Raw genomic sequence first — 22,925 nt, 5'->3', positions numbered from 1 at the left:
CTCGGAAAAGGCAAAAAAAAGTTTCCTAAAACTGTCCTACAGAATTAAAGATGAGTTTGCAGCTGAGTCACGTGATGTACTGGGCTGATCCATCTCTTCACTCCAGTCCAGAGAGGGGCAGTAAAGCTCCTGAAGACGGTTTACTGGTCCTCATTAAACAGCAGAAGAAGAAGAAGAGGACATCGCGTGCGTGAGCAGACACGTGTGATTCACTTCATCGTTCAGTGTTGTAGAGGTATGTGTGTTCTTTTACTGACTGTATGATTTAACAGATTGATGTTTTATATACACAGACTTAAGATGTTTGTTTCAGAGATCTGGTGGAGGGATATGTTGTGTAGTGATTAACTTAAATTTCCATTTTGAGATGTTGGAAGAGTTTGTAGCGTGAGATATCAGGATTTGCTTGTTTATGACAAACCCTTTTGCAGTAATATATATATTGTGATATTATATCTAGAAGCCCAATGTTCAGGACTGAACAATATTGATTTGTGTATGTGATCTTTCAGTTCAGTGCTGTTATTCATAACTTGTATGTTTTATCATTACAGGCTCGACTTGAATTTCATTCATCTCCACAGTGAAGGTAAACCCCCTGCTTTGTGTGTATATTCCTTACAGATGAGATCTTCATCATTATGGGATGGATGAAGTGTGCACACAGCTAGAACCCGGCGTTGTGTGTTGTACAGTGTTGGGCGTAGGACTTGTGCTACATTACTGCAGGCTTTAAACAAACTCTTCTCTGTGAACTCATGAGAGGAGAGACGCTTTACATCCTGCTACAGATTTATTATTCATCTACTGTGTTAGATTAAAGTCACCATGAAACGGAAGGTGCGATCTACTTATTTACAGTATTGTGAAGTTTATCCAAGCAAAGCGGCTTCTGAAATTAGACAAAATAATAGGGTGGGGCTGTATTTTGTCCTTCCCTTTTTGGTTTTGTTGTAGTAAGTTGGGCCTGGAGGGGAGGGCTAAAACTGCCTGGCCATTGGATATTGAGGATAGTCATACTTCTTTTTTTGTTGCTCACATGTGTTGTTGAGAGTGAGAGAGGACCCTAATGTTTTTGATTAAAGATTACAAGTGCAAATTAATAAAATCAACAAAAAATGGTTTGCACAGATATATCATTTATAGTCACTGCAACACTCTGAAAACACTGTTTGATTTCATGGTGATTTTAAGAATGGTTATATGTAGATACGAGATTCATGTAGGTGTGTATTTCATTCACTTCTTTGTCTACATGCAGGGCGGTGGAGTGCAGATGGAGAGAGTGTTAAATGGTTTGATGTAAATGTTGACCTGAAAACAACTGGACGCACGTTCTCACTTCACTGAAACTACAGCAAATCGATGAGATAAATTACAGAGAAGAAAACCCAATTATTTCTAACCATTTGTTTACTATGTTTATAAGTTGTTTGATAAAATAAAGTTTTCCTCCAATATCTGTGTTTTTTTGGATTTTTTTTGTACAAATATAAAACATGGTCAAAAGGAATCGTGCATCACTGGAGAATGAGTTGCGAGAATGTCAAAGAGTTATGTGAGGGAGCAGTTTTCTCTAAATGTTTTCTAATCGACAGTTAATTTCTTCAAAACTTTATAAATCTACAAAACCTATTTTATTTATTCAAGTGTTTAGAGTCGTAAGTTAAAGTATAAAACAAATTCTCTACATTTACATGTTAGTGTTTTAATTATTACCATACAATGAACCAATAATAACAACACAGATCTAGCATGTCTTGTCTGACAAACCGCCCCAAATGTCGCTTTTTATTTGGACTGTAGTCATGGAGGTGAAGCGCCTGCTTGTGACTTTATCAAACATGACGTCACACTCTTTAAGCTTCAGTCTCGTGCACGCGCTTCTGTGTAACCATGAAGAAAGTTCGTCAGAGTTGTGCACGTTTGGATACAAGTGAGTGACCTTAGTTGAATAATTCATTTTAAGAGCAGTGTTTAACTGTTAATATGTTTGTTTAAATGTATAATTTGATATTTTCAGTCGTGTTTGCTCTTGTTAGCTGAAGCATCTTAAGCTAACGGGACGAATCCCGGTTAAAGTAATAAAATGATGCACACAGTGAGTCCTAAGTATAATAATTGGGCTCATTCGGGCTGTCAGGGTGATGAAAACGGACTAACGATTAATTTTCTATTAAATAATTGCAATTACGGCGGATAATTGTCTGTTTAAATGCTTTGACAATTATAACAATAAATTACAATTAATTTATTCAATAATTAAAATACAGAGACATTAAGAAACATGAATATTCTGTTAATAACAGAATGATCGTGTTTCTCGAGAATTAACCTCACCTTGGTATGTGTAATTATGCTTTAAAATCGACACACGAATGACAGAATTAACCTTTAGGTCATAAAAGATCACACAGATGATTTACTTAGTTTCATTGTTTCTTTCTTAAAATATTATTTTTTATGTCTAAAACTACTAGTGTAACAAAAAAGCACATCCTGTGAAAATATAACCTTGATATCTCGAAGATTGAAATGATAGTGAAATTAATATGTGAAGGAAACTTGTTTGATTGTTTTCTCATAATAAGAGATTTAGACATTGGCCTGGTTTTCACAGGCGGGGTCACAAATGTCTGATGTTCATTATTGTTTTATATCTGTAAAACTTTATTTTATAATACTCCCAACATTCTTCTAAAACCATTTGCAACCATGCGAAATTGGAAAGGTGCTATATCAACATGACTTTTAAAGTAAATTGACTTTATCTTTGTTCTTCTTGACTCTTTGTCTCATCTAACAAAATTAGCCCTTAAGGGGCCTTGTCTATATCCATTAGTGTGGGGAACAAAATAATCAAACGGCGACATTTGACACTAATTTGGTATGTTTTTTACAGTTTTTACACAAAAATGTATCCATTAATTTTGTTTGTTTCAGATATGATGGAAGTGAAAAACGAGAGTCAAGCTGAACTGAATGGTGCTGATGGGAAACATCACAATGTGAAAACTACACAGAAATCTAAAGAGAAACCGTTTGCATGTTATCAGTGTGGAAAGAGTTTTACATTTAAAAGTGTCTTCAACACACACATGAGAATTCACACTGGAGAAAAAACTCACGCTTGCCAACAGTGTGGAAAGACTTTTATAAATACAGGATACCTTAAGAAGCATTCGATAATTCACTCGGGAAAGAAACCATTTACATGTCATCAGTGCGGAAAGAGTTTCAAATGGAAATGTGTCCTCAACACACACATGAGAATACACACTGGAGAGAAACCATTTATATGCCAACAGTGTGGACACTGTTTCAGACAGCACAATCAGCTTGACTGTCACATGAGAATTCACACCGGAGAGAAACCATTTACGTGCCTTCAGTGTGGAAGGAGTTTTACAAATAAAGGTGACCTTAAGAGACACATTAGGACTCACACTGGAGAGAAACCATTAACGTGCCTTCAGTGTGGAAACAGTTTCAGACAGGACACTCACCTTGAGAGTCACATGAAAATTCACACTGGAGAGAAACCTCATGTTTGCCTTCAGTATGGAAAGAGTTTTACAAACTCAAGTGACATTAAGAGACACATGAGACATCATAGTGGAGAGAAACCATTTTCATGTCATCAGTGTGGAAAGAATTTCAAATGGAAAAGTGCCTTCAACACACACATGAGACATCATACTGGAGTGAAACCATTTTCATGTCATCAGTGTGGAAAGAGTTTCACATGTAAAAGCTCCCTCAACACACACATGAGACTTCACACTGGAGAGAAACCATTTATGTGCTTTCAGTGTGGAAAGAGTTTTAGATACAAGCAAAGCTTTAATAAACACCAGTGCTCAACCTTTGAAGAGGAGACTTTCAATTGATCATCACATATCAAGACTGTATGTGGAATGAGTTCTTAAGATCTTGTCTGTTTGAAAGCTCATGAGAGAATTCACATCAACGAGGGAGCTCATATGTGCTTTCAATGTGGTAAAACATCTATCTTTTTAATATGTTTTTAATTTCTGTGTTTTGTTTTTATATGTTATAAGACAAGTGTAAATTCAACACCATTGCTAAAGTTTTTCTCAATAAAACTGCAGTTTACTCCATGTGTGTCTGATTTCTATTTCACAAAAACAACACATAGTTGACTGATTATATCAACTAGCTCAAGTTGGTAGTATGTCGGAAACCTAAGTATGCCAAAAAAGTATATACTCGGCTACTTCTGCCAAGATTTGTTAGTGTGCATCGGGTGGATTGGACAATGCGGCCAAGAAGATGATCCCAAGTGTTATACTTCTGTTTGTTATACAATAAACAGAAGTATACTGTTTGTCATTAGTTAAATCCATGCCTCAGAGAATTCAAGCTGTTATAAAAGCCAGAGGTGGTGCAACAAAGTAATAGTAGTGGTTTTTTATTATTATAATTTTCCTCAGATTTGTGTGATTCCATATTTTTTGTCCTCTGTTTGATCTGTAAAAACACTTGTAATTGACTATAGTTATCTTTCTTTGTTGTTTTTTTAAGTGTTTTATACAGCCAGAATATTGTTTTGTTAAGTGAAAATTGTTTTGTGGCATATATGTGCTTGGTTTTTTCTCTACACAATTAAACATTTGAATGAACATCTTCTGAGAAGGGTGATTCCATACTTTTTTGCCAGGGGTTGTAATTATGGAGGGAAACACAGTGTGGGAAATGGAGGGTGCAAGGTGAGGAAACATGTGGCTCAACTTAAAAATGTCAGAAGATTTATCATTAAGCTTGATTTTAAGACTTTTGAACAAAATATGGGAGACAGGGAATTTGCCAGCAGATTGGAAGCATGGGGCCAAACCAGGAGAATACTACTGTCAGCCCATTAATTATAGAACTATTTCGTTGACATCAAATTTATGCGAAATTATGGAACGGATGGTTATTATAAGGTTGAGTTATGTTAGTAAAGGTAGATTTTTTTCAACATGTCAAAGTGGATTTAGAAAAGGGAGAAATACGATGAATTCAATATTGTGTTTGGAAGCTGAAATTAGAAAAGCTCAAGTTAATAAAGAAGTGCTTGTGGGACTCTTTTTTGATGTAGAAAAAGCTTACGATGTGTTGTGGAAAGAGGGGCTTTTAATAAAATTAGATAGCTTTAGAATTGACGGAAAAATGTATAACTGATTCTGAGTTTCTTGTTTGGAAAAAAGATTCAAGTAGGAGTAGGGACTGCATTTTCTCAGATTCTTCCAATTGAGAATGGAACTCCCCAGAGAAGTGTGAGCAGTCCTATTCTTTTTAATTTAATGATTAATGACATCTATCATAACGTAGATACTGGAATAGGAAGATCATTATATACGAATAATGGAGTACTATAGAAAAGGGGGCAAAATGTTCCATTTCTAGAAAATAAAATCATTCAAAAAGCAGTGAATGAGGTGGAAAATTGGGCAAATGTGGTGGGTCTTCGTTTTTCTGTGGCAAAAACACAAGTAATTACTTTTTCGAAAAAGAAATCCAAAAATAAACCAAGCTTGAATGTCAAAATGTATGGTTATCAGATGGAACAAGGTAATGTAATAAGATTTTTGGTTATGTGGATGACCTCTAAATAAATTTTTTAAATTCATATTCAGAAATTGATAGAAAAATGCAAAAAAGGCATAAATGTACTAAGGCGCTTGTCAGGGAGCTGAGTTGGGGGGAAAGCGGCCATTGAAAATAATTTATTGTGCTGTGATTAGATCAAACATTATGGTAGTGTAGTATACAGTTGTGCGAACAAAACATTACTTAAAAAGATAGATTTAATACAAAATCAAGTTTTGCACTTTTAGTGCATTTAGATATTTTCAGTTAGTTTCAATGCATATTGAAATAAGAGAATTTACTCTAGAATAGCAGGTCCCAGTTGAGATTAAGGTACTGGTATGGTGTATAGGGACATCTGGAAAACCATCCAGTTAGTGTAATTCTGAGAAATTATTGGGAAAATGAATATAAAGAATTAACAAGCTGTGGTTGAGTAGTTAGGACGGAAAATTGCTCCTTATGTTGCTGAAGTCATTGTTTTTGGTAACAAGGATGAAACTAACAAGGTAAACACATACCTTGACTTAAGAGGTCTAAAGACACAAAGTAAGGTAAAAAATCTTGGTGTCATTTTGGAGTCTGACCTTAGTTTCAGCAGTCATGTCAAAGCAATAAGCCAATCAGCCTACTACCATCTCAGAAACATAGCCAGAATCAGATGTTGTGTCTCAAGCAAAGATTTAGAGAAACTAGTCCATGCTTTCATCACCAGCAGGGTGGATTACTGTAATGGACTCCTTACAGGTCTTCCCAAAAAGACCATCAGACAGCTGCAGCTCATACAGAACGCTGCTGCCAGGATTCTGACCAGAACCAAAAAATCTGAGCATATCACTCCAATCCTCAGGTCCTTACACTGGTTACCAGTTACTTTTAGAATCAACTTCAAAGTATTATTAATTGTCTATAAATCACTTAATGGTCTAGGACCTAAATACATCTCAGATATGCTCATTAAATATACACCAAACAGACTTCTCAGATCATCAGGATCAAGTCAGTTAGAGATAACAAGGGTTCACTCAAAACAGGGCGAGTCAGTGTTTAGTCATTATGCCCCCGTAGCTGGAATCTGCTTCCAGAAGACATCAGACATTCACCAACAGTAGATACTTTTAAATCCAGATTAAAAACACACTTGTTTAGCTTTGCATTCAAACCTGAGCACTGTGCTGGTTTACATCAACTGCACTTCTATTTATCATTTATTTTATTTTGCTCTTATTCTTTTCATATATACAATAACATTTTTTAATCAATTGTATTGCTGTTTTATTGTTTCTTAAAAATCTAAAGTTTTTGTGATCTTAAATCATTTGCATTTTAAAGATACATTTTATTTCTTTCTGTCAATAATTTTATGTAAAGCACTTTGAATTGCACTTGTGTATGAAATGTGCTATATAAATAAACTTGCCTTGCCTATACCATCAAAGTCCCCCCTGGTTGTTCCCTACGCCACTAATAGACTTATAAATTCACAAAATAATGAAAAAGCCAGAAATGAAAATATCAATTGAATTAGTAGTTTAACAGTATATAATAAAAGAGTATTATTCGGTAATGCAGGCATTTACAGATGGGTCTAAGGAACCGGAGTCTGGAGGAACAGCAGCAGCAGTATATATTCCTACTTTTAAAACAAAAATTGCAAAAAGATTATCAGAGCATGTGTGTTTTTACTGATGAATTGTCAGCTATCATACTAGCTCTACAGTTGATTGAAGAAGTCCAACCAGAAAGAACTGTGATATGTAGTTACTCAATGGCTGCGCTCTACTAAGTGTTGAATCTGCAACTAGGCAAGACTTAGCATTTGAAGTTTTACAAAGTTTGTTTAGAATAAGGCAGTTAAGGATATATGTATATTTCCTCTGGGTACCTGCACATGTGGGTGTGGATGGAAATGAAGAAGTAGACATGCTAGCAAAGAAAGCATTAAATCATCCACAAGTAGAAATTAAGTAAGCTTTCAGTAAAGATGAATTAAAGAGTGTGCTATCATCTGAAGTTAGTAAGAAATTGCAAAAGTTATGGAAAAGGGGTTTAAAGGAAGACATCTTTTCCAGAATTCAGGAGTATTTTGGAATTGAGAGAAAAAGATATGGAAATAGGAATAAGGATGTCATTGTTTCAAGGCTAAGAATTGGACATAAAGCATTAAATTATAGTCTTTTTAAAATAGGTAAGCATGAATCAGGAAAGTTTGCATATGAAATCAAATTAATACAAGAATTAGGATGGTTGGGAGTGATAATATTTCTTTAAAAGTATTGTTACAGGGCAAGGCAATTAAGATTACATGAAATATTATTTGAATACCTGAAAAACACAGGAACAATAGATAGAATCTAGTTTTAAAAAATCGTTTATAATAATAATCTAAGTACTCTACACACTCCAGATCAGTAGATGGCGGTAATGCGCCTATTCGTCAGTTTGCCAAACCGCCACAAAACACCAGAAGAAGATGATGAAGACGAAGAAGAAGAAGAGGACACCTCGTGCGTGAGCAGACACGTGTGATTCACTTCATCGTTCAGTGTTGTAGAGGTATGTGTGTTCTTTTACTGACTGTATGATTTAACAGATTGATGTTTTATATACACAGACTTAAGATGTTTGTTTCAGAGATCTGGTGGAGTGATGTGTTGTGTAGTGATTTAGTAAATGAGTTCATTCATTTCCATTTTGAGATTCCAAAAGAGTTTGTAGCGCGAGATATATATAGTATTTCCATCATTATGGGATGGATGAAGTGTGCACACAGCTAGAACCCGGCGTTGTGTATTGTACAGTGTTGGGCGTAGGACTTGTGCTACATTACTGCAGGCTTTAAACAAACTCTTCTCTGTGAACTCATGAGAGGAGAGACGCTTTACATCCTGCTACAGTTTTATTATTCATCTACAGTGTTAGATTACATCTGTTTATCTGCTTATATGTGAGATTCATGAAGACGTGTTTCATTCATTTTCTCTATATGCAGGTGGAGTGCAGATGAAGAGTGTTATATGGTTTGATGTAAATGTTGACCTGCAAACAAATGGACGCACGTTCTCACTTCACTGAAACTACAGCAAATTGATGATAATTTACATCAAATATTTTGAGTTTGTCAAACCCAATAATTTCAAACCATTTGTTTTTACCATGTCTTCGTTGTTTGATCAAATAAAGTTGTTCTAGACTTTTTTTTATTTGTATATCTTTTTTCAATTATTGAACACGAGGTCAAAAGGAATCTTGCATCTATGGAGAATGAATTGCCAAAATGTAAAATAATTACATAAGGGAGCAGTTTTATAGAAATGTTTATAAATCAACAGTTATTCACTTCAAATCTTGAAAATAATGCAAAACCTATTTGAATTGTATTTATTCAACAACTGTGTAAAGTCTCTAGCTGAGGGATTGTAAATCTTCAGGTTCCTTTTGAACAATGCTTTTATTTCTGTGATTCGGATATCCTTTTTAATCAAATCATAATTTGTTGGATTTTTTGAGAAAATTCTTATGCAGATTTGACAAAGACACAGAGAGGCCGCATCAAGCTTTGAGTTCATTTATTTTGGGGAAGACACGTCTTTATATAGTGCACAATAAGACACCTGTAATAACCAATTAAGGTTTAGAAACTATAGGGAACAAGAATGTGTAGGTCTGTTTATAAACTAGCAAACAACATGACCGAGAATGTTGGGCCCTTCTCTCTATATACTTTATATATTTGTGTGAGGAACTGAAACCTGACAGGGATAAAACACATTCTCTACATTTACATGTTCTCTAGTTCAGTTGGTGTTTTAATTGTAACATAAATTAACTAAAAAATATACTTTCTCTTGAGGGGTGCTAAAGAACCAGATCAAGATTTAAGATACTAACAACTTGAAACCTAATTTTAAGGATTTGTTTCTATAGTTTATCTTAGTCTCAAGTAACTTACTGGGGGAAATACAAGAAGCATTTGCGACAGTTAAACCAGGGGCCCGTTCTTCGTACGTCGCTAACTCGGTTAGCTGGATTTGATTGTTGACGATTTGGCATGATCTTGGATTGTTTGGTTCTTCGAAGCTCATCCTGGACTTGCTGTCATAGCAACAGGTCCGTAAGCTTGAACCTGCTCGGGAGCAGGCTTACTTCATGTAAACAGGATTAGATCACGGCTTTATAAGCGTAGGTGATATGGGAAGTCTTTCGCAGCCATGTCTTGTCCGTTTTTACGTCAGGCAGTGGCGGTTTTAGGCACGGGCGAACCGGGCAGCCGCCCGGGGCGCCAAATTTTCACGACACGTGGGGGGCGGCACAAGCACTTGAAAAAGAAAAATAATCCGCGCCGCAAAGCAGGTTTCTATTATGTATAATATAACTGTCTGTGTGGGGAATTGGTAAATCGCCGCCCCTGCTTGCTGAGAAGCGCAGAAGCTGTGTGAAAACTGTAAAGGGGAGGGGCTGATCCCCTGATGGACAGTTCACCTCTCCCAAATGGAGCGGACAAGGAGGGGGGCCCATTTAGTGGGCTAAAATCAGTCACACCTTGACTTTCTTCTAAATAACGCACATTTCATTCATAATTTTAAAGCACAGGCCTATTTTTCCACGTTTTTTTCTGCATTGTGTGTGAAATGGCTAATAAAAAAAGTTAATCCAAAACGATTATGTGGAGGTGAAGTGGTTTAGTCTTGATTGTCGAGTGCCAGATAAACATGAAAGCGATGGAGAGAAAAAGGTTTAAGCCGTCAGGTGCCCAATATAAGAAAAAATCAAAGTAGAAGCGGAGAAAGGAGCAAAAGATAAAGGTATGTAACTACGTTCTCTCTGTATGATTACGGTGACGTTATCCATCATCAATGAAGGGCTAATGTTAATGGTGGTAACGTTAACTCTTACGTTTGTTAGCCTTCTTGCTATGATGCTTATACAACAATAATTCGGTCTTAACTCAACAAACACGAGATCTAATTTCACCATAAGATTGTGCTTTGCAACAAAACTGTTACAAGTAAAGTTATTATTTATTTCCATCATTGGGGTTAATGTTGGGCCCTGTAATTAGCCAACGAAATTAACATATGTCTGGATGTGTTCAAAGGCAAACATTTGCTATAACTCTGTTGCGTGACAAAGAATATAATTTGAGGCAGTAACCAAGGAGCTAATTGTTCCTCCCTTAGATTAGATTAATAAAGCGTCTAATGAGTCATGACAGACATTTGGCATGTAAGGGCATGTTTATTTAAATTTGCAATTCATAAGAGTTATACTGTAGCCTACTGTCTTTTGATGTCAATTTCAATTGCAAATTCATGGGCACTTCTAAAGTATTTTGGAGAATCCTCTGTCACTGGTCAGCCATCAAAAACCATCAGCCTCCTTGAATTTTATCACTTTTATGCATGATAAGGATCTATCAGAGATCTACCCCAACTTTTGGACTGCTCTCAGGATTACACTTACTCTGCCAGTCACTGTGGCTCAAGCAGAGAGGAGCTTTTCAAAAGTTGATCAAGTCATACCTGAGGTCAACCATGTCTCAAGAACAGCTCACTGGCCTTCCTATCATCAGTATCAATAACTCAATAGGGGGCAGATTTCGTATGATGACATTATTGATGATTTTGCATTAAGGAAGGCCAGAAAGGTCAGGTTTTAGTTTGTGTTTTCTGTTCTTAGTGCAATAGTGTAATAATTAGATTTGCTTTTGTGTGATGAAGGATTTGTGCTATTTAGAATATTTTTTCTATATTTTATTTGTATATTATTCTTAATATTTTAATGTTGTTGTTCTCTGGTCGTGTTACATCATGATACATATGTACATCATGTACATATGTTGCAACATTTATGTACATAGAGTATATTTAAGTTCTGATAACTTATACTGATTTGTGCAGAATTGTGTTTTTAAAATGTTCTGTTGAAGGATTTGTGCAATTGAGAAATATAAGGTTCGTCTTACACTTATATAGTTATGGTAAAACATGGCTTTTTTTCTCTCGGATGGGTGGGAGTAGATGGGGGGGCACCCAGAGCGGATCTCGCCCGGGGAGTGATTCAATGTAGAACCGCCACTGACGTCAGGAATGCGTTGCTGAAGGTACCAGAATAATTCGAAGAGCTTTTCGAATTAATCGCTTTTTGCGAGATCGACAGGATCCTTTAGCGCAGCGCGATAATCTACTGATTGAGAGATATTGTTTTTCTCAGGAGGGTGTATATACATTATCAACTTGTTGGAGCCACACGTTAAATGTTCGACTCGTCGCAGTCGGGCTTTAACAACTGCACAGTTTGAATAGCTTTGCGATTCTTTGCGAGTGGCACTTTCCTTTACACTATTGGAGATGCAGAATACCTGGGTAAAAATGCTGTATGTCGTGCCACTCGCAAAGTTTATCTGTCACTCAAACAGTTTTTAGGGGGCTTTGTGGTATTTCCATGCCACTTAAGACCACAGGCTGTGAAGCAGATTTTTTTTTGCCATTGCAGGTACATTATAATTGTTAATGAAGATCATGGAATCATGATCATGCCAAAAAGTAGCCTAGGACTTACAGTATTTGTTCCTCAGGCTTCCCTAATGTTATTTGTGCCATAGACTGCACACAGGTCCCCATCAAGGCCCCACCTGGCCCAAATGAAGGGGATTTTTTGAACAGAAAGGGATTTCACAGTGTAAATGTGCAAGTAATTTTCTATAACAATTATTCATATTCCAGATAAGCAATAAATAAATAAAAGTAACGTAATCAAAAAGTATGCAGACTGATTTCAAATATTTTAGATGGTGTGCGACTCCATGTTCCACATCACAAATGTGGAAGCCACATGGCCTGGTTCTGTGGGTGACTCCAGGATTTTCAGAGAGTCACATTTATGCACATTATTTGAACGTGGTAAGGAAAAATTATTTAAAACTCACTGTATTACATAATTTTATTCTGAGCCTATCAAAACTGCATTTTTCCAGGTGCTGACGATGGGATCCTGTTCGGCGACAGGGGCTATGCCTTCAGGCAGGCAGTACTTCATGACGGCATTCCCCAACCCAAACCCTGGACCACAAACCCGTTACAATGCAGCTCTAGCCAGGACAAGGCCACGCATTGAAATGACCTTTGGCCAACTAAAGGAAGATTTCAGTGTCTTAAGGGTCTGAGGGTTGCACCTGGAGAGGACCCCTGTGGTGGAGGTGCAACCTGATGATGACCTCCAGCCAGTGCACTTGGACCAATAGTGGCAGAGCTGCACAGGACAGTATTGTGGAACACGATTTTATGAATTCTTTTTTTTACACATAAACTTTCATTAAATGAATAATAGAAGACAACATGCTTAGTTCATGGAGTTTTATTTCAATGATTGTTTCTCAAGAAACGCCAGTGATGGTCATCTTTTGCTGCAATAAGATATATAGTTATCCAAGGGCAGCAAACTATCCAAAGTTTCTTTTGAAGCAACTCAATCTCTAGTGCCAGTTTTTTTCTTCTTTAAGGTGTCAAATTCAATTTCTCCCCTTAATTTTTGTTTTTTAAGAGCAAAATACTCAATTTTATGTTGAAGATTCTGTTTATATAGGGTACGGATATCCCCCTGTGCCATTAAAAAAAAAAAAAAAAACTCAACAAGCCTCATGCAACAGAAAAAAGGGAAAGTAGACTGCCGACCTCTGTATATTTTTGTGCTGTAGGCCTGTCTGTAGGCGTTTCCTCCTCCTATATTGCAGTCAGAAATAATGTGTCCACACCTATACATTTAAATAAAGTTATTTGTGCACTTACAAGTATTCCTCCAAAGGACAGTCATCTGAGAGGGTTTCTTCACTGTCCTCTGCAAAAGAAAATGGGTTTTACAAAGTGTTGCACTTTCTTTCCTTTTGATGTAAAAGTTATAAATGTCACTTACTGCACATATTTCAGCCACCACTTTCTTGGGAACAGATAAAAGTGTTGGTTTATTATGTAAAACTACACAAAAGAGGAGAACTCAATGGCATTACAATACACAAGGAGAAAATATGATCAATATCAAATTGCAAAAAAAATTACATTAGTTATACAGCTTTCACCTTCACAAGTCAAAGAAATTGACTCAATATTTATTTGTCGAAATGACTGTACAAGCAATTTGGATTATAGACATAATTTAACGCAGCAACAAATTATTTACGAAAATTGAAATATATATGAAATTATTAAAATAAGACTATATACTGTAATTGTAAGTGATATAACCATAACATGGAACACTTACGCACTTAATTTGTCTGCTACTTTTTGCCAGCCCTCTCCACTGGCGTTTTAATTATTTTTCTAATTATTACTGTAAGCAAACCCTTCCAGTAATAATTCTTGCTCTGTTGCGTTGAAAAACTGAGCGCGCTCTTTTGCCATGTGAGCAGCCAATAGCAGCGTTGCTGATCATTGTTTCTACTATCGATACATATCCCCTTTTAAACAAGCGCATGAACGCGCATTTATCTCAGATAACTCAATCCAGCGATACTAATCATAAACAGCAGGTGTGTTCGAAGAACCCAATTAGCCGGATCATGATTAGCACGATGATATCATCTTGGATGTGTCATTTGATCTCGGATGTAATAAGCGACGTACGAAGAACGGGCCCCTGTTTGTTTAAGATGCAGACATGTGTTATTGTTATTAACAGCTGTGAATAGAGCTTTCAGTCTTGTGCTGATTATCTTGAAGGATTTTTTCACATCAGCGTTAATAGAGCTGTTGAAAACCTCATTATTCCAGAATGAGACTCTTTTCGCCTCGTTCATTATTGTAATATCTTAAGATCTCGTGTAAATTGGCTGTGACAAAGGGCACATTCTATTTTAAATGTACTCATGAATGACGTAAAGCGCCTCCTTTTGACTTTAAAAAACGTGACGTCACACTCTTCATTCTTCAGTCTCGTGGACGCGCTTCTGTTCACATGAAGAAAGTTCGTCAGAGTTGTGCACGTTGATATACAAGTGAGTGATCATAGTTTATTAATTCACTTTAAGATCATTGTTTAAGTCTTTATATGTTGATGTTTAAATGGAACGATTCACGGTTCAAGTGACGTTTAAATGTGCTGCGATCTGGGAAAACCCAACACAGTGAAATTTACAGATTATAGTTTTTGATAGCTTTTGAAGCTCTTTACATATCAGTTTTGATTTTGTTTTATTAATCTGAAGTCGGGTGAACGTTATGATGTTCGCAACGGAATTTGTCGAAAAAACGGGTTTAGAGTTAGGTGATCAAAATAAAAGGTCCAGTATTACAAGTGAAATTCACTTTACAGTGTTGCAAGACTTATTCGAAATGAGAATTTACTAAAGAAAATTCAGAGTGTTGAAGTCTATAAAAATACTGTATAAACCGTATAAACAAAAGTATGGTGCAGGGCGCACTTAAAAAACCTCTGTCAGGAGTACTAAGAGCACTATCAATACACACTAGGACACTAGCAAACATTACGGATAGGTGAACAGTTTTTGCTGATCAGAGGTTTTGTCCTTAAATATGCATTTAAATTAGTACATCCATCAAGTGGTTATATATTTCTACAACTTAAAGGTGTCAGAAATATCATATACAGAAACTGGTACGGCGATAGAGGTGATAGATCCAACTATGAGATATGGCTTGTAGATCTTATAGATCTAAACCTTGAGTCCAGTAGATCTCTCTCCGTCAGGAACAAATTACACCTGGAGATATCAACTCCGTTAACCCAACCACCAGGGAGATATAGAGTTGAATGGGAAGAACAGCAGGCAGGAGATGAAGTGATGTTAAATAGACAGACAAATGATTTATTGAATAATCTCAGTTGTGTGTTGATGCTCAGTCAAGCTCTGTCAAACTTCGTCTTTCTAGAAACAGATTCAATATCTGTTTTTAACCATTTAAGATTACAGTATCAAAACATTGTCTCATGACATTATTATGAACCTTCAGATGGAGACCAACGGATACTCATATCAGCATAAGACACAATACAACACTCAACGAGGTTAAACAACAGGAAAGTAAGGAACAAATACACGAATAGAAGTGAATATTAAAATATAGGAATGAATACATATGATAAATATTGTAATAAATGAGATAAATTAAGTAGAATAATAAAATGAAATAAAACAAGAAACAAGTTGTGAAATTTCTGGATTTCGTCCTGTCCTCTACAAATATTGCATCTGTGTCTAATAGAATATTTATCTATCATATGTATTCAATCCTATTAGTATTCGCTTCTATTCACATAAGATGTGCCTTACTTTCTTGTTGTTTAACCTCGTTGAAAGTTGTATTATGTCTTATACTGTCATATGCTGATAGAAGTATCTGTTGGTCTCCATCTCAAGGTTCCTAATGATGTCAAGAGACAATTGTTTTGATACTGTAATGTTGAGTAGGTATATTGAATACGTACTTTGTGATATCATATCGAATGTCTGGTGAGTTTCCACTCAGGTGATTTTCCATGACAAATGTTACCTCCTGTTTCGAGCTTATAAATATTAGTCCTTAATACAATAAACTTTGGACTCTGATTGAACAAGCACCTGGTGTCTGTGTCAAACTTTGTCTCCAGGATCCTGAAACTTTGTGTGTTCCGTCGACTAGACTCTTCAACCGTAGGATAATGTTTAGACAAGCGGACATAAGAAGTTTACATTCTTCACTAGTGTATGTTTCTATCCAGATCTATCAGAGGGCTCATACCAGTCACTAAGATCAGAAAAACAGGATTCACTATATACTGACAGAAATGTGTGGTTCCCCCAACTTAAACTGACTGACCTAAATGTTACGTTATGACGTTAAATTCTGAACATATCAGACAAATCGATTACTTACATGGTACTCCTGAGAGGTCGGTTTTTAATATTCAGGGACACAGAGAAGACCTTCCAATCCCCCTTTAAATCCCCCTGCTCCGGGTTTGGGTTTGATAACCCAGCTAAAGTAGTTTTTTAGCTGTTTTCTAAAAATAATGTAAAGAATGTAAAGAACATTCTGTGAAAATATAACCTTGTTATCTTCGATATTGACACAGAATCTCAAAGATTGAAATGAATATGTGAATGTTCAATATTGTTTCATATCTATGTACTACAGTAAAGAATCCCGAAATGTTTCCAAAACCATTTGCAACCCATGCAAAATTGGAAAGGTAACTATTAAAGTAAATTGAATTTATCTTTCTTCTTCTTGAGTCTCGGTCTTATCTTACATAATTAGCACTTAAGGGTTCTTGTCTTTGTCCATTAGTGTGGGGAAGTTGACAGTTACGTTTGCCACTTAAATGGGGTTGTTTTGTACAGTTGTAAAACTGATAGTGTTTTAAAGATTTGTTTTGTTTGTTTCAGATATGATGGAAGTGAAAAACGAGAGTCAAGCTGAACTGAATGGTGCTGATGGGAAACATCACAATGTGAAAACTACACAGAAATCTAAAGAGAAACCGTTTGCATGTTATCAGTGTGGAAAGAGTTTTACATTTAAAGTGTCTTCAACACACACATGAGAATTCACAGTGGAGAAAAACCATTTACATGCCTTCAGTGTGGAAAGACTTTTAACAGCTCTTGTAATCTTAAAAGACACCATGCACAATTGCACAATGGAGAGAAACCTCACATATGCCAACAGTGTGGAAAGAGTTTTTCAAATACATGTGTCCTGAAGACACACATGAGAATTCACACTGGAGAGAAACCATTTACATGCCAACAGTGTGGAAAGAGTTTTAGATGTGTGAGTCACCTTAATAGACACATGAGAATTCACACTGGAGAGAAACCCTTTAAATGTCATCAGTGTGGAAAGAGTTATACCTGCAAAGATTCCTTTGAGATTCACAATAGATTTCACACCGGAGAGAAACCATTTACTTGTTATGTGTGTGGAAGGTGTTTCACAGGTAAACCGGTCCTTATCATTCATATGAGAATTCACACCGGAGAGAAACCATTCACGTGCCTACAATGTGGAAAAAGTTTTGCAATCCCAACTAACCTTAAGACACACATGAGAATTCACACTGGAGAGAAACCTCACGCATGCCTTCAGTGTGGAAAGAGTTTTACAAGCTCAAGAGACCTTAAGAGACACATGAGACTTCACACTGGGGAGAAACCATACGAGTGTGATCAATGTGAAAAGTGCAAATTAACAAATATTGTAAATTGAAACGGTTTGAATAGACTGACACAACTCAGGATTTGATATTCATTTTAAAATCTAAAAAAATGTGTCATTTAAAAAACGATTTCAGTTACAAGTTAGTTAAGCCTCGAAATGTTAAAAATGTTTTCTATTTAGACTGTAGTAAAAAGCGTCTTCTGTCACTTAAACAAACATGACGTCACACTCTTCATGCTTCAGTCTCGCGAGGACGCGCTTCTTTGTGCGCGTGCAGAATGTTCGTCAGAGTTTCATAAACAAGTGAGTGATGTTAGTTTAATAATTCACTTTAAGATCAGTGTTTAAGTCTTTATATGATGATGTTTAAATGTGTCGTTTAATATTGTCAGTCGTGTTTGCTCTATTGTTAGCTGTAGCATCTTTAGCTAACGGAACGATGATAAATACTCTTAAAGTAATAAAATGACGCACACACAGTGATTCTTGAGTAAAGAAATATTTTAATGTGTAACGTTAAGCTTGGATGTTATTGTTTATTGTCGAATTAAGTTATTTATGCTTATTCTCAAGTTTATCAAAAGTCAGATTTTTTGTGTGTAACACATCTGTTAGGAGCCATTCACAAAACATCGTTGCTTGTGTCATGTGACAATGTTTATACATTAAAATCGTTTATTATTTAATATTATCATAGGTTAGGCAGACCAACTGTTTATGACTGATCATATTGCAGTTTTTGCAATAATAAACATTATCTCTAAGCAGCATAAAAAAGTTTTATCCAAACTGAAAATAAACAGATCGCGAAAGAAAAAAGTCAGTCACTTCAGCTGTAATCTAGCGTTGTAAAGGATGAAACGCACTGCATGAAACTCCCGTTATAATAAATGAGTCTGACTGATCGTATCTGCGGCATCAAAACTCTTCTACGCTGCTGCCTCTTCTCAGCTTCTGATTGGTCGCTGCGCTCACGCGCTGTGTATTATTGGTTGTGGTGCTCAGCGCTGTGAACAAGAAAAAATATTCGATGAACCGTGATCGGACTTGAACGTAATTATGTAACGGACACGTGTCGTTCATCTTCACGTTTATTTTCCTCGTCCATTATTTTTATAAAGCGGGATGAGTTATCTCTTATTTCTCAGCGTGGGAAATACAATGTGTGTCGTGTGAACGAGATGCGCGAGTTTAAAGGAGAGTGATGGAGGCTTGAGAGCCCTGATATAGGCTAATGTTTAGCATTAAACTCAGTTGGCAAAAATTCACCAGTTTGAGGTCCTCCCTTTCGAAGCATTATGGTGCCTGACACAATGACATAGCTGTTGTCACGTTTTAACTTCTTTGCCAAGGAGGATTGTCATTGACGCTCAAGGAGAACCCAATTGGAGGCAGCAACATGGGAATCAAGGGGTTAACAAAAAAGATGTATTAGACATAACGAAACAAAATCCCACGATGGGGTTTAACTGGACCCGGAAAGTGAGTGGAAGGCCAAAAGGGGCAAAAAACATCTCTCTCCACATGAAACCTAAGGCTGTGCCATGACTCCGCCGAAAAACCAAGAATAGACATGACATGAATGCGGAATCATGAAAGGAAACTTCACTTGAAAATTTGAGTGTCCAGAAAAGCACAATATAAATGTATAATTTAACAAAATAATTATTAATTTTGTTTATTTCAGAAATTATGGAAGTGAATGATGCAGATGGGAAACATCAGAATTTGAAAAAAACAAAACAGAATGTTTCAAGACAAGGAATTCTGAGAATAGAAGATAAAAAGAGTGGAAAGAGATCCTCAGAGGTTGAACATATGAAAACTCTCAGTGAAGAAAAACCATTAGCATGTCATCACTGTCAAAGAGTTTTCCAGGTGAAGCACAACTTAATAGACACATAAAAAATCACACTGGAGAGAAACCATTAACATGTCAACAGTGTGGAAATAGTTTTAGAACTTTTGGTAACCTCAAGAGACACATGATAATTCACACGGGAGAGAAACCATTCACATGTCAACTGTGTGGATATAGTTTTACAGTTTTGGGTAACCTCAAGAGACACATGAGACTTCACACGGGAGAGAAACCATTCAAGTGCCAACAGTGTGGAAAGAGTTTTTCAGCGTCTGGACACCTTAAGCTTCACATGAGAGTTCACACCGGAGAGAAACCATTTACGTGTAAAACTGTGTGGGAAGAGTTTTTACAATTATGAGTTCCCTCAAGATACACTTAAGAATTCATACGGCAGAGAAACAATTCAAGTGCCAACAGTGTGGAAAGAGTTTTACAAGCACTGGTGACCTTAAGCTTCACATGAGAGTTCACACCGGAGAGAATCCATTTGCCTGTCATCACTGCAAGAAGAGTTTTAGATCTCGCGATTACCTTAAGAGACACATGATGATTCACACTGGAGAGAAAACCCACGCGTGTGATCAGTGTGAAAAGAGTTTTACAAATCTGGAGAACCTTAGGTCGCACATGAGATCTCACACTGGAGAGAAACCATTTGCTTGTCTTCAGTGTGAACAAAGTTTTTCACTCATATGTAACCTGAAGAGACACATGAGAGTTCACACCGGAGAGAAACCATTTACATGTCATCAGTGCAAGAAGAGTTTTGGATCTCGCGGTCACCTTAAGAGACACATGATGATTCACACTGGAGAGAAACCATTTACATGTCATCAGTGCAAGAAGAGTTTTGGATCTCGCGGTCACCTTAAGAGACACATGATGATTCACACTGGAGAGAAAACCCCACGCGTGTGATCAGTGTGGAAAGAGTTTTGCAAATCTGGAGAACCTTAAGAGACACATTAGATCTCACACGGAGAGAAACCATTTGCTTGTCTTCAGTGTGGACAGAGTTTTTCATTCATGAGTAGCCTGAAGACACACATGAGATCTCACACTGGAGAGAAACCCTTCACATGCCTTCTGTGTGGAAAGAGTTTTGCAAGTGGAAATAACCTGAGGAACCACATGAGAACCCACTCTGGAGAAAAACATTTTCATGTCATCAGTGTGAGAAGAAGTTTAGATATAAAGGTACACTCAAGTTACACATGAGGATTCACACTGGAGAGAAACTATTCACGTGTGATCAGTGTGGAAAGAGTTTCACTGTTGCATCACAACTCAAGATCCATGTGAGAGTTCACACTGGAGAGAAACCCTTCATGTGTCATCAGTGTGAAAAGAGATTTTCACGTATTGGCAGCCTTAAGAATCACTTGGGAACTCACAGTGAAGAGAACCCGTTTGCATGTCATCATTGTGAAAAGAGCTTTAGAACTGGCAGTCAACTTAAAGAACACATGAGAGTTCACACTGGAGAGAAACCGTTCCCATGTCAGCAGTGTGAAAAGAGATTTTCAAGTAACGCTGGCCTGAAGAAGCACATGAGAGTTCACACTGGAGAGAAACCCTTCATGTGTCATCACTGTAAGAAGTGTTTCCCAACTACCAGTGGCCTTCAGATACACAAGAGAAGTCACACTGGAGAAAAACCCTACACGTGTGATCAGTGTGAAATGAGATTCAGTTTTGGCTATCACCTTCAGAGACACATGAGAGTTCACACTGGAGAGAAACCGGTCACATGTGATCAGTAGGGTGACCACCATCCGACAAACCAAATGTGGTCACAAAACTGAAAGGTAGTGTAAAACTGTGCTATGAAATATTTCAGCTTGTCATTTGGTCCATTCCGACTACAATTAAAGATGAAAAATTGATTTTTTTTACTTTCGTCAACGATATGTTAGCTTCAGGACATTGATACCTTTTTATATGTTCCAAAGCGCTAAGAAAATGCATTTAGAAGATAAAAGCGTTAAAAACTGGCAGTCATCAAAGTTCATATTTTAACTCAAAATTTAGAATCCCAAGAGTTTGTGGCACATTTTTGGGCTTTGTCCAAATACCCACACTTGCAGTCTTTGCACTTGACTACTTACATGACGGATTTCCTATATTTAACCCGAGTGAAGATCTCAAATAAGCATGCAGTATTTCAAAACCGCTGGGACAAGCAACTGCAAACACTTAATGCGTAAAATGTGCAAATGTTTTTTTACTACGAAATGATATGTAATATCTAATTATATAGTCAAGTCAGATGTGACAGACTCGCACTCTTACTGTTACATGCATGCGCCCTCAAGTGGTTAAGACCGCAAGTCAGTAGCGAACCCTCAGGGCCCTCTGTGATGACTGAACCTATTGTCAAAAATAATATTTAAAAACGATTTGTATATTTGACTTCATGGATCGATGAAGACTCTATCCACCTTCAGATTTCCATGTCTCAAGAGAGTAATTCAAGATCACAGAGCAGTCATAGTTCTGCAATGTCATAAACTGTCTGCACAGCCTGCGCATGCTGCAAGAAGTTGAACATGTGCTTACACGGGGTTGGAGAGCCTTCTTGTAGCATACCGCTGGATGACGGTACAGTAAATCCATCGGAGCGATTATTTTGTACACACTTTGTAACCGTGAATCATCAATGGTCTCATGATTCGATTACAATTATCATACCTTTAGTTCGATATCGAAATTTACAATTCCAAAAATGACTATGTGAGCATCAGTTGTTTTGAACAACGAAAGAACACTTTGCAGCTCACAAGGTTTGGAATAAAACAAAAGCAGATATGTGGGTAGATTATATGGTTATATGTGAGATTCATGAAGACGTGTTTCATTCATTTCTTTCTCTACATGCAGGTGGAGTGCAGATGGAGAGAATGTTAAATGGTGTGATGTAAACAAATGGACGACTATGAAAGTCAAAGACACACCTTCTCACTTCAGTGCAACTATTGAAGATATTATTCACAGCAGAGATTTGGAGTTTGTTTTACACAATTGATTGATAAAATAAAGTTTTTCTAGAATTTCTCAGCGGATGTGTTATTTATTCTGAAATTATGGAACAAAAGTCAAATTGAGTCCATCATGTGTGGAAAATGAGTAATGGGAATGTGTTAGAATGACGTCAGAGAACCGTTTTCATGAGAATGTTTTTAATAGAATTTGACAGTTTTCAACTTCAGTTTCTGCAAAATAATATTTCTATTTTATGTATTAAAAATAGTTCAAAGTATTTAATCATCTCATAAATGAGCTAAAAACATCTTGGGTCAAAACCAGTCTTG

General features: G+C 36.7%; 3 protein-coding genes and 3 long non-coding RNA genes across 6 annotated transcripts in view; all 6 read left to right on the top strand.

Annotated features, from left to right (window-relative positions):
- Positions 1-1,458, top strand: part of LOC130426004 (uncharacterized) — a 2,037-nt gene extending 579 nt beyond the window's left edge. Inside the window, exons 2-4 of the long non-coding RNA XR_008907124.1 lie at positions 107-235; positions 555-589; positions 1,262-1,458. This is a non-coding gene — a long non-coding RNA (uncharacterized LOC130426004). The remainder of the gene's footprint in view (positions 1-106; positions 236-554; positions 590-1,261) is intronic.
- Positions 1,459-1,864: 406 nt separating this feature from the next.
- On the top strand, positions 1,865-4,115 carry LOC130425960 (gastrula zinc finger protein XlCGF8.2DB-like). Its single transcript, XM_056752433.1, has 2 exons — positions 1,865-1,936; positions 2,944-4,115. The coding sequence occupies exons 1-2, from the start codon at positions 1,897-1,899 to the stop codon at positions 3,888-3,890; spliced, it is 987 nt and encodes a 328-aa protein (XP_056608411.1). The 5' UTR covers positions 1,865-1,896; the 3' UTR covers positions 3,891-4,115.
- Positions 4,116-8,076: 3,961 nt separating this feature from the next.
- Positions 8,077-8,790, top strand: LOC130426014 (uncharacterized). Its single transcript, XR_008907134.1, has 2 exons — positions 8,077-8,148; positions 8,585-8,790. It is a non-coding gene; the product is annotated as an uncharacterized LOC130426014 (long non-coding RNA).
- Positions 8,791-11,893: 3,103 nt separating this feature from the next.
- On the top strand, positions 11,894-12,858 carry LOC130426013 (uncharacterized). Its single transcript, XR_008907133.1, has 3 exons — positions 11,894-12,285; positions 12,383-12,494; positions 12,569-12,858. It is a non-coding gene; the product is annotated as an uncharacterized LOC130426013 (long non-coding RNA).
- A 3,898-nt stretch (positions 12,859-16,756) lies between these two features.
- Positions 16,757-18,205, top strand: LOC130425973 (gastrula zinc finger protein XlCGF7.1-like). Its single transcript, XM_056752454.1, is given in 3 exon segments — positions 16,757-16,779; positions 16,976-17,107; positions 17,110-18,205. Coding segments are annotated over 3 exon segments (837 nt in total). The 5' UTR covers positions 16,757-16,763; the 3' UTR covers positions 17,799-18,205.
- A 1,789-nt stretch (positions 18,206-19,994) lies between these two features.
- LOC130425991 (gastrula zinc finger protein XlCGF52.1-like) lies at positions 19,995-22,668 on the top strand. The gene is made up of 2 exons (XM_056752470.1): positions 19,995-21,422; positions 22,495-22,668. The coding sequence occupies exon 1, from the start codon at positions 20,829-20,831 to the stop codon at positions 21,375-21,377; it is 549 nt and encodes a 182-aa protein (XP_056608448.1). The 5' UTR covers positions 19,995-20,828; the 3' UTR covers positions 21,378-21,422; positions 22,495-22,668.
- The last annotated feature ends 257 nt before the right edge of the window (positions 22,669-22,925 follow it).

This window comes from Triplophysa dalaica, chromosome 7, assembly GCF_015846415.1.
Source record: "Triplophysa dalaica isolate WHDGS20190420 chromosome 7, ASM1584641v1, whole genome shotgun sequence".
NCBI lineage: Eukaryota > Metazoa > Chordata > Actinopteri > Cypriniformes > Nemacheilidae > Triplophysa > Triplophysa dalaica.
The sequence above is the reverse complement of the archived record's forward strand: the minus strand, read 5'-3'. Positions and strand labels throughout refer to the sequence as shown.